This window comes from Stegostoma tigrinum, chromosome 10, assembly GCF_030684315.1.
Source record: "Stegostoma tigrinum isolate sSteTig4 chromosome 10, sSteTig4.hap1, whole genome shotgun sequence".
Taxonomy (NCBI): Eukaryota; Metazoa; Chordata; class Chondrichthyes; order Orectolobiformes; family Stegostomatidae; genus Stegostoma; species Stegostoma tigrinum.
The window spans coordinates 49,325,637-49,341,998 of record NC_081363.1 but is presented as its reverse complement, the minus strand read 5'-3'; the positions used below and the strand labels follow the sequence as shown (position 1 = coordinate 49,341,998).

The window sequence follows — 16,362 nt, the reverse complement described above, 5'->3', positions numbered from 1 at the left end:
CCACTTTCTCAACATCAGTTAGGGATGGGTAACAAATGCTGACATAGCCAGCAATGACCAGCTCCTGAAAATTTTTAACCAATCCAGTCCTACTGTCTTAGAAGCAAAACTTAATGTGCTCCCATTTTGCTTCCTTTTTCTTTTCAAGTTTTGGTGTTTGTTCTCTTTTTGGGTAATTTCTATTCGCCCTTCTAGAAGCATTGATTTTTTAAAAATATGTAACATTGACAACCCCTTTGGCCTCATGTCTTCTATTTAGAGTACTGTGTATAGCTCTGGTCATTGTTATTGGAAGGATATTACTAAATTGGAGAGGGTTCAGAAAAGATGTATCAGGGTGTTGTTGGGATTGGAGGGTTTGAATTATAAGGAAAGGCTGAATAAGCTGGCATTTTGCTCACTGGAGTGTGGGGGATTGAGGGGTGACCTTACAGAAATTTAGAAAACTCTCAAAGGTCGTGGATAAGGTGAATATCAAGGTCTTTTCCCTTGTGTGGGGGTGTTCAAAACTATGGGACACTTAAGAGGAGAAAGATTTAATAGGGGTCTGATGGGGAACTTCTTCACACAGAGGATGTTGCGTAAAGGGAATAAACTGCTCAAGGTGCAGTTGCAACATTTCAAAGACATTTGGATCAGTACATGATTAGGAAAGGTTTAGAGGGATATGTGCCAAACTCAGGCAAGTGGGACTAGTTTAGTTTGAGAAAACTGATTGGCATGGACGAGTTGGACTGAAGCATCTGTTTCCGTGCGCTATGATTCTGTTCTCTTCCCAATGCTCCCCGTTTTCCAAGAAGTTCCTATTTAAAATATAATGGTTTTAACAAATCTTCTTAAGTCATTTACCATCCAAAAGGATGTGAACAGTTCAAAATTTTAAAACTGTTTCCTTCCGATGCTGCCTGACCTTGATTATTTCCAGCACTTCTAATTGTGCCTTGATTGTCTAAATCCAGTTTATAGTTACGACTCATCTTTGAATCTCATGTAATATTGTAGGATTTGACTTTCCTTCTCAACTTCAGATAGCTGAGCCATGTTAGACTGTTTTCCTTGGCACCATACTTGTTAACTTAGAACTGCGTTGTGTTGTCTTTGCACCTGTGAGTTGGAAACAAATATTTTACTGTTTAAAACATTGCTAAATATGTAGCTGGCATAATATAATGCTAGACTATCTGTTCAAGTATTTCAAAAATAATTTCTTTACATATCCATGTATATTATTGTTACTATATTGTTCAGGAATGAGCCTCAATGAAATGGCAAATTCTGTTAGCCATAATTTAGATTACTGAGATCTCAGATATTAAATACAGCCAGAAAAAAAAGCTGTGTTTAAAACAGTTGACTTGTATACAATGCTTTCATAGAATGAACTATTAATTTTGAGGAGAATTATACACTTAACGTTCAATGTAATTATGATTACTTTGAATGTTAAGGAGCTTACTGGTGAGTTAGATTACTGCTTGCAGCAGTGATATGATTAATGTGGCGAAGTGTCAGGAGCACCAAAACTAAAGACAGCAGTCTTAGATTTTTTTTAATGTAGTTGCCTATCTAACTGAGAAGAACAAAAAACATTTTGTTACTCAATGGAAATGTCTTCACCAACTTACTTAAGGATTGCAACTTTAAAATAATCATTCCCTTTTAATAATTACACTAGTTTCCATACTTTTAATTTCTGCTTAGAACGCTATCTATTTCAAAAAATTTCGAAAAGAATTACCTGGAACAATTAAAAGTGGGTAGAAAATGTAAAATATTAATCAAGTATACAACTTATGTTTCTGAAATGTAAGCTTTGGTACACATTCAGATGAATATGTGGCTGAAAAGATGTCGCCGTGGGAGGGGTGGTGTTGCCCAGATTCTTGGGGCATTGGGATTTGTTCTGGAGTAGGTGGGACCAGTACAAACTGGATAGGTTGCACCTGAGTATTGCTCGTGGTTGGGGAGGGTTTAAACAAAAATGGCAGGGGATGAGGACCTATACAGGGAGACAGTAGAGAGAGAAATGAATGCCTGTAATTCTCTGTTTTCTCTCTACTTTTTTTTTAACCAAATAGTGGGGTTGCAGTAGCTACCTGCCAGTTCGTAGGAACTGTTCCAGAGTCCATAGAATCTTGAAAAGAAGATCACCTATTTCTAGGGCCTTGGGTACTCTGCAATATGAATTGCCAGGCCCTGGAGATTTGTCAGCCTTTCAATCCATCAGTTTTTGCAACACGATTTCCAAGCTGATATTGATTTCCTTCAGTTTCTTACTCTTGCGCTTGCTTTTGCTCTCTCTTTCAGCCCTCTGCTTCCCAGCATATTTGGGATATTATTTCTGCCCTTTTGGAAAATAAAACCAAAATATATATTTAATTGTTCTGAAGAAGGGATGTTGGGCTTGAAATGTTAACTGTTTTCTCTCAAAAGATGCTGTCAGACCTGCTGAGCTGCTTCAGTTTCTGTTTTTATGTATTTAATTGGTCTACCTTTTTTGTCCACTTATAACCACCCCTGTTTCTGATTGTAAGTGTTCTCTAATTATCTTCACTCATTTTCTCTTCACATACCTTTAGAAGCTTTCACAATCAGTTTGTGTGTTCCCTATAAGCTGACTTTTATACTGTATTTTTCCACTCTTAATCAACTGCTTTATCTTCCTTTGTTAAAATTTAAATTGCTCCCAGTCCTAAGGCCTGCTGCAGTTTCTGGTGAATTTGTATGCCCCTTCATTGGATCGAATGCTATCCCTAATTTTGCTTGTTAGCCATGGTCATGTCATCTTTTCCGATTTATTTTTGTACCAGACAGGAATGAACAACTGCTAATAGTTTGCTATTAGCTGTCCACCATTATTGCTTTAAGTAATGTTCACAAATTGATCATAGCTAGATCATGCATCAAACGATCACAGGTTCTTCTATTTACATCTAGGGCCCGATTGTCGGTATTAACTATGTCACACTCTATCATCATATTATGGTCGCTTCCCCCCCGAGAAGCCTCACCCAGCTAGATTGCCAATTATTTCTCATTCGCTACACAATACCTAATTTAGGATGGCCCGTCTTCCAGTTGGTTGGTCAATGTACTGATTCAGATAACCATCTTTCACACATTGCCGGTCGCAGGCTGCTTCACTTGTACATCAATCAATATTAAATGTAGAACTGTACAGCACAGAAACGGGCCCTTTGGCCGTTGACATTGTTCCAAACGTGACGCCAAATTAAACTGATCCTTTCTGCCTACCCATGGTCCATATCCCTCCATTCCCTGCATATTCATGGGCTTATCTAAAAGCTCTTTAAATGCCCCTATTGTATCTGTCTCCACCACTACACTTGGCAGCACATTCCAGACTCCTACCACTCTGTCTGTTTAAAGAAAAGCTTGGTCCTCACATCTCCTGTGACCTCCCCTCACCTTTACCTAAGTTCATGTTGCCATAGTTTTGGACATTTCAGCTCTGTGGAAGAAGATCCTGATCGCCAACCCTGTCTATGCATATCATTATTTTGTAGACTTCTATCAAGTCTCCCCTCAGTCTTTGCTGCAGAGAAAACAACACCAGATTTTCTAGCCTCTCCTTATTACTCACACCCTCCAATCCAGGTAGCATCCTTATGAACCTCTTCTGCACCCACTCCAAAGCCTCCACATCCTTCCTGTAATGTGGCAACCAGAATTGAATGCAGTACTCTTAAGCGAGGCCTAAGCAAAATCTTGTAAAGCTGCAACATGACATCCTGACTCATACTCAGTGCCCTGACCAATAAAGACGAGCATGCCACGTGCCTTTTTTTTAATTGTCCAGGCTATTTGAGTGGCCACTTGCAGGAAGCAATGGACTGGAATCTCAAGATCCCTGTGTACATCAATGCCGTTCAGGGTCCTGCCATTAACTGTATACTTTTCCTTAATATTTGATCTCTGAAAGTGCAGTACCTCACACTCGCCCGGATTAAACTCCATCTGCCCTTTCTGCACTCATCTGCAACTGATCTATTTCCTACTATATCCTTTGACAACCTTCTGTACTATCCACAACTCTCTTGATCTTTATATCACCTGTAAACTTACTAACTCACCCATCTACACTTTCACCCAAGTCATTTATATATATATATCACAAACAGCAGAGGCCCCAGTATGGATCCTTGGAAGAGAAACCTGGAAAAGAAATGACCTATGATTGGATGAAGATGGCTGAGTGGACCCTGTTTGTTTGTTTGTTTGTTCGTCCGACAGTTGAGACAAGGGAAGAGGTTGGGAGTGAAGCGGAACATGTGAAAGGGCCAGGACCGGTTGGAGCCTGCAAGTGGGCTGGCGTGCTTGCAGGGAGATCGCTTGGGTGTTTTTAAAATCGTCAACAAAAATTGTCGGTTACCGTGAAGGTCTTGGCTGTCGCTTGAGGAGTGGTGACCTCCAGTTAAAAACCACCACTATTTGTATCTTTCTCTAATGAGTGAACAGCCCTATGGGCTAGTAAGACTATGGCAACTTTACCTTTACTTGCAAATCAATGTGGATTCTCTAACTTGTAGCTGTGTGTTCAGGAGCTAATATCTCCAGAAAAATGCAGTAGGTGTATTTATAATGAACCAGGTGTAAAATGGTAAATTTTAGATCTGAAATTGAGATCCGAGAGGCTGTGAATGGGGTAGTAACTACTTGGTTAAAATCTTCCAGCTTTGTGCATGTGATGGATAGGCATTTGATGTAACTCATCCGTGGTAAGTGTTTTTAACATAAAGGTTTTCTGGTGTGGAAGTGTCAGGTTTTTATTGCTTATGTCTGCATTCTTGTGCCAATTTAAATACTGTGGTGCGGAAATTGATATTTTCCTTGTGGGTTGTGATTTTTAAATTGAATGGAGGGTTAATGGTTATTGAGGATATTGAACCTTTTTGAGTCCAAAGATCATTGTCGTTGTACCCTTGGAGTGCTGTGTACAATTCTGGTCCTTCTGCTGTAGAAAGGATATTATTAAATTGTAAAGGGTGCAGGAAAGATTTACAAGGATGTTACTGGTACTTAGAGGGCTTGAGTGAGAAGGGGAGCCTGGTTAGGCTGGGACTCTTCTCCCTGGAGTTGAGGTTTAATCTTATATAGGCTTATAAGGTCATGAGGGATATGAATAGCAAAGGTCTTTTCCCTAGCGCAGGGAAATTCAAAACTACAGGGCATCGTTGTAAGGTGAGAAAGAAAAGGTCCTGAGGGACAACATTTTCCCACAGAGGGTGATGCATTAAAGAAATGTTCGGCCAGAGGACATGATAATGCAGGTACAGTTGCAACATGTGAAATACATTTGGGCAAATATATGAATAGGAAAGGCTTAGAGGGATTTTGGGCCACACAAGGCAAATGGGACTGGTTGAGCTTGAGAAACCCGATTGGCACGGACAAGTTGGACCAAAGGATTTGTTTCCATGCTGTCTACTGTATGACAAATACTCAAAGCATTGTTAGTACGTGATTGCATTGCCTAATCATTGATATAGGGAGAATGAAAATACAAATGTATCCATCAAGAAAAGCCCTCATAAAATTGTGCCTTGATCCAGACTTACTCAACTCTTGTGTCCGAATGTGAGTCATAAAGACAAACTTACTTTCTTTATATAATGTTCAATCACTGAAGCCATTTAGTGCCTGCCCTTCATGCCATAATACGTGTGCCATATCCATGGCCGCCATCTTGTTGTGATTACAAGGTGTGGAGCTGGATGAACACAGTAGGCCAAGCAGCATCAGAAGAGCAAGAAAATTTCAGGCCTGGACCCTCCTCCAGAAAATGAAAAACCTTGTTATCTCAGGCTCTGGCATCGGCAGTTGCAGTTCCTACTATCTCTGACCTTGTGATTGTTGCGCTCGGTGTAACTCACTGAGTCTATGATAACGTTATTGAGGAAAAACTTTCAAACCTCTGAGAGCCACCTTGTTGTACTGGAGATTTGACACTAGCTGCTTTGCCAAAGAATTATGATGTAATCAGAAACAAAAGCAGAAATTGCTGGAAAAGCTCAACTGATTTGGTAGCATCTGTAGTGAGAAATCAGTGTTAGCGTTTTGATTCAGGTGACTCTTTTTCAGAACTGAACTTCAGAGCTGCTTCAGTTCTGAGAAAGGATTACCTGACCGTTAATTGAGGCATTGCTTTATTTGCCGTTTGCATAGTCTCTTGTCATCTTTTCCTCTGCAAGACGTTCACTCCATGTGCATGTGCTTCACTTCAATTGATTCAATTAATACACAACACCTGCCCTTTTATGTTCTCCCTTCTCTCTATTGCAAGGTCCTTACATTCTTCCAAATAAAACAATGGCTTACTTACACTATATTTAAATTGAAAGAAATATATTTGCTGTTTATGATTTGGTCTCCTCCACATTGAGGAAACTACATGCAAATTGGGTGTTCACTTTGTAGAACATCTTTTTGGTTAACAAGGTTGAGGCTCAAGCATCTTGTTGCCTGTCATTCTAATTCTCAGCTCCAGTCCGAAACGAACCACTTTGTCCTCAGCTACCCATGCACAATCAGCTTGATACAAGCAAGTGGTAGAATTTTATCTTTCATTTTGAAACTTTGTAGCTTTTGGACCGATGTGTTTTGGCTTTTGGATGACAGCTGTCAGTAATTCCGTTTACGGTTCCTTTTGACATGTCTTTTGTTTCTCTACTTCTATCCCCCATTTACCCTTGTAGCATTATCCTTTTGTCATTTTGTCACAGATGACTTCATACCATGGAGTTCCTATTTGTTTTATCTTCCCTTTCTACTTGTTGTTCCTCTATTCCTTAAACTTGATACTTTCAACTTGGTCTCAGTACTGCTTTGTTTTGTACACCATTAGTTTTTCATGGAATATGAACATTTTTGGCAAGTCTAACATTTGTTGCCCATCCCTAGTATCACTTGAGAAGATCGCAACCTGCTATCTACTGAGCCAGTATGGCTCATCTGGTGTAAATATATCCATATTGATGTTGAAATGGGATCTCAAGGAATTTGTAGTGACAGTGAAGAAACAGCAATTTTGTTTCAAGTCAGGGTAGTGTGTAGCTTCAAAGGGAAGAGTTAGTGGTAGTGTTTCCATGTATCTGCGATCTTTGGCCTTGAAGATAGTTGTGACCAAGGGTTTGGAAAGTGCTGTTTCTGGAGGTGTGGCAGCTTGCTGCAGTGCATCTTGTGAATGGCATGTACTGCTCCCACTATGCATTGATGGCAAAGGGCATGAGTGATTAATGGATAGAGTGCCAATCAAGCAGGCTACTTTGACCTGGATGTTATTGAGCTTCTTGAGTGTTGGAACTGCACACTTTCAGGACATGTTGTCTGTATCTTGGGATGGATCTCTATGAAAGTAGTTATAGATGACAAAATTCTTCATCCTCTCCATTGTTCCATTTTAGTTTTCAGACAAGTGAGAAAAAGATTACTTGCAGATAAATTGGAGACTAAAGTGATGTTTTGCTGGGCAGCAGTCATCCCTGCACTGCATCAGAGAATGGGACAACCTGTAACAGACACCTCAAAGCAATGAGCAAGTACTGTCATTGCTCCTTCAAACTTGTTGGAAGATCGTCCAACACCAGTGTCCTCTCCCAGACCAATCTATCCAGTGTAGAGGCACTATCACCCAAAATTAGCTTCATTGGATAGGGCACATTCATGTGCCTGATACTAGATTCTGAAGCAACTGTTCAACTTAGAACAAAACAGAAATTGCTGGAAAAGCTCAGCAGGTCTGGCAGCATCTGTTGAGAGAAATCAGAATTCATGTTTTGGGTTGATTGACCCTTCTTCAGAGTTGTAAGTGTCACTTGACCCAAAATACTAACTCTGATTTCTTTTCACATGTGTTGCCAGACCTGCTTAGCTTTTCCAGAAATTTCTGTATTCGTTTCTGATTTACAACATCTGCTGTTGTTTGAGTTTTTGGAACTTGGTCAAGGCTAGAGACTCCCAGAAGTACAGTAGAAACATGTTGGGGATGTCCTCAAAGCCCCCTCTAGAGACCAAACATCCTCATGATTCATGGAGGATCCCAACTTGTGAATGACTAATATGGAGAAGGTTTTCATGGGATTTTGTCAGGAGCATGCAGAGGCATTATTGAGGCATTGCAGGGAGTAGGGAAATTACCAAACACTCTCTCTGCCTGAGCTATTAAGCACCGCCTGCCTTGCATGAGGCGTAGTAAGTAGAATCGATTGCTTGGGAGTGAAACCGATTGCCTCAGATGAACTCATCCAGCCATGTTGAGAGCATTCATGATTTGTGCCGTGTAGATGCTGCACAAGTTTTGCTCATCAAGGTGAGAGTTACTGATGTAGGAGTCCCAACCTTTCAGCTGTTCTCTTAGCCACAGAATTCACATGGCTGGCCTGATTAAGATCCACAATATGTTAATTGTGGGTGATTCAGCAGTGCTAATGCAATTGAATGTCAAAGGCAAGTGGTTAGATTCATTCTTATGGTGAGACATTGGACCGTTCAGCAAGTGGTCTCATGGCAAGCTAGGATTTAAGCTTGTGCCTTCCGTTCCTGGCTTGTTTGTTTTTTAATCCTCCATCACTGGGGATTCTTAGTGGGGATTATCTCTTTTTTTTTCATTGGCAGGATAAGTTGAATAAATTAATCGAAGCCCAGTGTTGTTTCTGGTATTGACTCATTCAGTAGTTGAAATTGAGGGGAGGGGGGGGAAGAAGTGATTTCCTATATGCAATCTCAGATGCAATATACTGGTTGGATATGGTTGGAAGAAACAATATTAAAATTAAAGTTGAGCAGATGTTCTCTGCCATTTCCCAAACAAAATCTCATCTTGGAAGAATGTTGTGGGTTATGGTTTAATGGGTTAGTTCTTTTTGAGGAGCTATTATAATGATCGACGAAGCTGTGCAGCATCATTGCATGAAATAGTGAAACAGTGAGGTCGCAAAGAGGCTATTTGGACTATTCTAACTTGGCTAGTTTAAAAAAATGTAAACCAGTCTAGTTCCACTGTTCAACTGTTTGCCCATTACCCAGTAATTAGAGGAGTTTGAACACGTTTCTAAGCATTTTTAGATATGAATAGTTTCTGCTTTTACCATCCTTTTTTCAGACAGTTTCAGATGCCTGCCATTCTTTGACATATTGCTTTTGTTCCCTTTGATCTTTCAAATAGTTACTTTAAATTTAAAATCCTGATTATTGATCTCTCTGCTAACAAGCATATTTTAAAATTCCTATCTGGGTCCTTCTGCATTTTGTGTACATCTCAGTTAAATCTTTCCTGAATCCCAGGCCTCCTTTAATTTCAGAATGAGCCTTTCCTGGGAAACCTTACCAAACGCCTTGCTAAAATTCAAATAGACAACATCTACTGCTCGAACTTCATCAATGTGTTTTGTCACATCCTTAAAGAATTCAATAAGACTTGTGAGGCATGATCTGCCCCCTTCAAAGCCATGCTGACTATTTCTAATCAAACTGTGCTTTTCCAAATAATCATAAACACTATCGCTTGGAATCCTGTCCAATAATTTTCCCACCACAGAAGTAAAACTGACTGGTCTGTAATTCCCAGGATTATCCCTATTCTCTTTCTTGAACAAGGGAATAACATTGCCACCCTCCAAACATCTGGAACTACTCCAGTGGACATTCTGCAGAATGAAGGCACTTTTCTGCCCGTTGACTGATCTATTATATCTTTCTGCAATCTACAGCTTGCTTGCTGTAAATGGTAAGGTCAATTTTTGTACTATCTTCCAACTTCTGAATCCTATCCACAAAAACACAAGTCTAAAGAATTGATCTTTGATGTAATCAGTGGAGGACTAATACCGTGTGCCACTCTGAAAGAAGCTTTCCACTTACAAAAATACCTTTATTGTCCGGCACTGAGTCATTTTTGGATACGACCTGCCATTTTCAGTCAGATTCAATGAACTTGCAGTTTTCTATTTAATCTGTCAATGTGAAACCTTTGCGAAATCCTTTCAAAAGTCCCCGGGGTTGGCATCACATGCATCATCTTCATTAACCTACTTTCAAAAATTGATAAAGTTAGTTAGCCATGACAACCTGTGACTTGCAAGTAAACGCATTAGGAGCAGAAATAGGCTGATCATCCTTTTGAGTCAACTCTGTAATTCAGTATGGTCATGGCTGTTTATCTGTGTTTGAATTCCACATTCCCATGTATCCCCAAAAACCTTAGATTCTTGTTAGGCAAGGGAACAAATCTGTCTCCATCTTTTAAAAAGTATTGAGTGACATCACCTCTGCTGCATTTTGTGGCAGTGTTTGAAAGTGCATCAACACACTGAAAGAAAATTAAAATGCCCATCTCTGTCTTATTTGGGTATCTCCAAATTTTAATTCTGGACTTGCCTGCAGGATTAAAATCCATTCCATCTCCACCTTGTCAAGCCCATTCAATTGAAGAATCCATACTGACTGTCCTTGATCATTCCATGCCTTTCTAACTTCTTCAGAATAATTTTCCCACACTGACTGAACTGTAACTACTTTGGCCGTTCTCTCCTCCCTCTTTAAACGGTGACAATATTTGCAGTTGTTCAGTTTTTGGACATCAAGGCTATAGCCAGAGGATTAGAAAGTGGTAGTCAGACCTTTACTATTTCATTTCTTGCTTTTCTAGGCTGGTGTTGTGCATAATCTTGGTCTGTTGGTTATGCATTTTCCAGGATATTGAATTGCTTAGTTTATCCTCCTCAATATGTTTATCCTATCTGATGCTGCTTAACTATAAAGTCAATATTGCTACACACCTCTGTGAAGACCGTACCAGAATATCCATTAAGAACAGGCCCATGTTTTGGGACTCCACAGTCAAGTTACTTTTGGGTTCTCAAATTGTACTACTACTTCATGCACAGAAGAATAATATTTGGTTGTCCCTTGATGTTTGCTTAATAATATTTTTTCATGCCCTCTCTTTTTACATCCTAATTTCCTTTTAATTTTCATCCCTGCTCAGTATATACCCCTCTCTTTTCTGCGGTATGGAGCTCTTGGCATCTAACAAACTTTTATTTTGCTTTATCCTACTTTGACATCTGATAAGATGAAGAAGTGGGCAGCAGTGTTATGATCAAAGATTTATTCCCTGTTTCTTAATGAGCACGTACCTGTTCTATACCATCTTTATCTCTTCCCTGAACACCTTTGACAGATGTCAAACATATTTATCTTCAATTGTGTTTGTTTTCAATCAACTTCGTAGAAGACGAAGGTTAACGGAGGAACAGCGTTTTTCAGAATGGAGACCGGTAACTATTGGTGTTCAACAGGGATCAGCCTTCGGTCCTCCACTTGTAATATTTATAAACGATCTGGAAGAAAATGCGTATGGTCTGATTAGCAAATTTGCAGATGGTATGAAGATTGGAGTTGCTGATAGTGCCAACGATTGTGAAAGGATACAACAGGTAAAAGATTGGCGACTTGGGCACAGAAGTCAGATGGAGTTTAATCCAGAGGTGTGATGCATTTCGGACGATCAAATTTAGGTGTGAATTATACTGTAAATGGCAGAACCCTTGGGAACTTTAACATTCAGACAGATCAGGGTGTGTAGGTCCACAGTTCCCTAAAAGGGGCAACATAGGTGGCCACGTTGATTCAGAAGGCATATGGCATGCTTGCCTTCATCAGCTGGCACATGGAGTACAAGAGTTGGCAAACCATGTTGCAGCTATATAAAACTGTTGTTAGGCTGCATTTGGAGTACTGTGTATAGTTTTGGTCCCAACACTGCCAGAAGGATGTAGAAGCTTTGGAGAGAGTGCAGAGAAGGCTCACGAGGATGTTGCCTGGTCTCAAAGGCATTAGCTATGAGGAAAGGTTAAAAAGATTAGGATTGTTTTCTTTGGAAAGATGGCGGCTGAAAGGAGATCTAATAGAGACCTACAAAACTATGAGAGGCATAGACAGGTGGATAGTCAGAGGCTTTTCCCCAGGGCTGACTTTCAAGGTGCGACGGGGAAAAGCTTAAGGGAGATATGTGAAGGAAGTTTTTCATATGGAGTTCCAGGAGTCTGTTATGCACTGCCAGAGGTGGTGGAAGTAGGCACATTGGTGACGTTTAAGAAGCACTGGGATAGTTATGTAAATAAGGAGGGAATAGAGAGATACAGACCGAATAAGGACAAAAGGTTTGCTTGTTAGATTAGTTAGGGCGTGATGATTGGCACAGGCTTGGAGGACTGAAGAGCTTGTTCCTGTGCGGTAGTTCTCTTTTTGTTCTTTTACCACATCCCATGTCTGATTTGTAAAATTCATCTTTACCCCATCTTACCTTTGTTCTCTTGATATTCTTTTTCATAACCATTTTAAAGCTCAAAAAATAATGATTGCTCTCACTGAAATGCTCTCCCTGTGATGGCACTTCCATCTTTTAAATTTCATTCCCTAAACCTAATGTCCAGGATGTGGTACTGCTGTTTAATACTGCCCCCAGTATTTGGTTTTGTTGAGTACTGGCTAATAAGTTTCTCCTAAATAATTTAACAAAATAACTTGTACCCTCAATATGTTCCACATTGAATTTAGTCCCAGGATAGTTGAAATAGTTTGCCGACTATTTTGCAGTTTTCAGTAATTTGCCTTTACCATTTGCTAATTTTTCCCCTTTTGAATGAGGGTCTTTTGAATATATTGCCAGAAATATGATTGCCTCTGTGATTTCATGTTAAGGTCTTTTGTGACAGTTCATAACTAAGTATATAATGTATAGGTTTAGTTCCACATTAAAATGACTTATAACTCCTCTGTCACAGAAGGACTGCAGTGATTTATAGCGATGTCTCACATCCAACTCTCATCCTTACAATTTTTCAAAATTGACTCTGAATTGTTTCGTGAAAGCACTTCCATTCCAGCTATATCATAGGGAGGGGGTGAAGAAGCCAGGATGACGACCAAGTAATTTTTAATATCATCCATAGAAGATAAAGAATTTTCTTCTATTCACAGTCGTATCAAAAAGTTGTCAATTTAGTCCCTAGCCTTGATTTATGCACTAATAACTTTGTGTGCTCACATTTTAGCCAGTGGCATAAAGTAAACCTTACTAGATCAAGCTAGGCTGACTAATTTCTCACAGGTTTGAAATCTTTTGCACTTTCTTTCTATGTAAATTTAATTGTACTTTTGAAGGAAGGAACTGTTGCTGTTTTTAGTGCCGGGTTTGCCGGGTTTGTTATTTAATAATTCTATTGAATAAGGATAAAATTCTTAATTTACTCCATCAGCTGAACACAAAAATTGGTTTGTGCATAGGCAGACAGACTAATGTAAAATACTGGGAAGAAAAGTCATAACTTGAGCTGCATGTTTTGAGACAGACTTGTCAGCATCACCAGAAGGGGCAAGTTAATGACTATGTGACGAATGCATATGCACTGGCAGGGAATGGGTGGAAACAAGAGTTAAAGATCTGTGATTGGCAGGAGAAACTAAATGCTGAAAAGATAGAGAGTACAAAGTAAAAGGGGATGGTAATTGGAAAAACTCATTGTAAGCTGAGATGAGGTGGAGACCTGAGTGGTTCTGGAACAGAAGATATACCACATAGCCAGTTAAAAATACAGGCATGCCTGTAACTCATACACGTTCGCAAAACAGTACGAAGTATTTGGAGGAAGTGCCTGGAGATAAATAGAGAATTTAGTCAAAGGTGAGAACAAGTCTATCTTGGCCAAGTTGGGTGGTGATAGTGATTGGTTGAATGTGTGTACTTAGAAGAAGCAGAGGACTCTCAGACTGTCTTATTGGGCAATAACGATGCCGGAGATTTGATGTCACGGTGACAGTTAGGGAAGTTGGGAAAACTGTTCAAAATTAGCAGGGGACATCAGAAGAGCCACTTGTAAATGTGAAATTAGGTAAAAGCTGGATGGAGAAGAATGAATAGATAGTCAAGAAAGGAAAATTTGTACTGTGGGAAAAGAACAGAAACAATAGGTCTGTCAGGGCAGTCCTGCTTGTGTTTGAGAAGCTGATGGGATCAAGGCTTGGGAGTGAGGTTGGTGGCTGTGAAGCAAAGATCTTCAGAGCAGGTAATGTCAAAAACATCTCTCAAATGATGACTCCATCACTGAACAGCAAGTCATGGTCCAGGGTGGGGAAGTAGAGAGTTGGCATTCAGCCTGTGCTGGGTAAATTTCGGGTCAGCAAACTGCAGCATCCATCTTGTCAACAGGTTTTCAATGCTATGCATTGGTTATATATATGGTTAGTATGTGCCTGAGAGAATGGGTATAGGTTAGACTGGGTGAGTGGAGAAACTTGAGATAGCAATGCCACTTGAGCACTTCTGTGAGCAAGATTTGAAGTGGTTAGAAATTGCAGTGAATTTTTGTGCAAGCATAAAAATTACACAATCAGTGAAATGTGGCCCAGAATTATAAGTTGTCATTTTAAAAATAATTTATAAATATTTTGTGCTCAATACTCAGATGCTGCAGCAACAGCATGAAGACTAGTGCAAAATTACATTTGCTGCTGTTAATTATTCCTTTTTGTTTGAATGTTGAACTTAAATGAAAGTACAAAATAACTTTGATGTTCAAAATATACATGCATATACTCGGGTGATATGATGCATGTGAAACAGCAGTCTCTATGGCAATTTCATGCCATGCCTATGTCAGAATAATTTGTCTAAAGTCATGAACACAGACATTTTCACCTGCACAGCTATTGAATACAAGTAACTTGCATTTACCTACTCAAAATTGTGTTAACTCAGATGTGTATATTTTAGATCTGAAGTTCCAGGCCTCTACACTGTGTCTTTGGCCCCCCCTCTTTTTAAATATGCCTCTTAATACCTAGCTTTGACATGACTTTTGGTCGACTGCACTTGGCTTATGTAGTTTAGGGCAAAATTTTGTTTAATAGCACCCCTGTGAGGCACCTTGGGATATGTTACCCCAACAAGGGCAATATAAATTTAGGCTACTTTTGTGTAAGAATATTATGAAGTGACCTCTGTGGAAGTGACCTCTGTGGAAGTGACCTCTGTGGAAGTGACCTCTGTGGAAGTGACCTCTGTGGAAGTGACCTCTGTGGAAGTGACCTCTGTGGAAGTGACCTCTGTGGAAGTGACCTCTGTGGAAGTGACCTCTGTGGAAGTGACCTCTGTGGAAGTGACCTCTGGTTCGGCTGATAATATTGCGTTAATAGGAAACAACCATCAAAATATCAATATTTGCTGATATGGAAGTTCTCTGAATGTTTTGTCGTAAAACTTTTTGAGTGTCCAATTTATCCTGATCAGTTGTGCAGTTATTTTTATTCATGTAAATTACATGTATTTGACTGTTCAAAATTGTTTTGTTACAGAGTTATTTTCTTTCCAGGAACCTTTTGATGTTGATGAGTACATTGAACGTTTAGCATGGAGGACACCAGGTGGCGGCTCCAAAGGTGGTGCAGAAGCCTTTGATCCAAAAAGGTACTGTCTATTAATGGCAGTTATCAGTTCAACTCAAACTATTTCAGGAATGGTGCACTTCCTTTGTGTGCTGTAATTTAAGAGTAATAGAGAAATCTGTGTGTTATGCATACTGTTCTAATCCAATGGATGCTTTTAATCCTGGTTCATGAAGTAGCTAGTTTTAGACTATGCAACGACAAACTGGAAGACCTCAGAGTATTTGATAAACTAGTGGTTTTGATACCATTATATGCCATCTGGTACTCAAATATGTGTATGTATAATATGCAGTCTGGGAAGGTGGTTGTGTTTTAAATTATTGGTTTTGGGATTGGAATTTTCTTTTAAAACTAAGTGTTTCGTTGCAGTTATATAGAACATTAGTGACACCACGTCTAGAATATTGTGTACGTTTTTGATCTCCTTATTTAAGAAAAGATATAAATGCATTAGAAGCAGTTCCTGACATCAAGGCAGCATTCAACTGATTTTGACGTCAAGTGGTGCTAGCAAAATTGAAGTCGCTGAGAATTGGAGGTACAGACGTTCTGTTGGTTGGAGCCACACGTCGCATAGTGGAAGATGGTTCTGATTTTTGGAGACTAATCATCTTAGTCTCCGGATGTGACCCAGAGTAACTGCTGCCACGGTGTTCTATCTCACCAGCTTCAGGTACATCATCAATAACATTGCCTCTATTAGAAGGTCAGAAATGTGGACATTTGCTAACAATTGTACAGTGTTCACTATTCGGAACTTCTGAAATACTTGAGCAGCAAGATGCGAATAACATTCAGGCTTGGACTGGTGAGTGCCAAGTAAAATGCATGTCACTAAAGCTAGACAGTAGCCATCTCCAAAAAAAGAGAAAATCCAGCAAAACAAATCACTGG

At 39.7% G+C, this 16,362-nt stretch overlaps 1 protein-coding gene across 2 annotated transcripts in view; it reads left to right on the top strand.

Annotated features, from left to right (window-relative positions):
• The window catches only part of exoc5 (exocyst complex component 5), a 72,533-nt gene that overhangs the window by 1,474 nt on the left and 54,697 nt on the right, over window positions 1-16,362 (top strand). The window contains exon 2 of one of the 2 annotated variants that reach the window (XM_048538254.2): window positions 15,393-15,487. In XM_048538254.2, coding sequence (XP_048394211.2) covers window positions 15,393-15,487 — 95 coding nt within the window. Of the gene's footprint in view, window positions 1-15,375; window positions 15,488-16,362 lie in introns of both variants that reach the window. The other variant, XM_048538255.2, reaches the window with a different exon arrangement.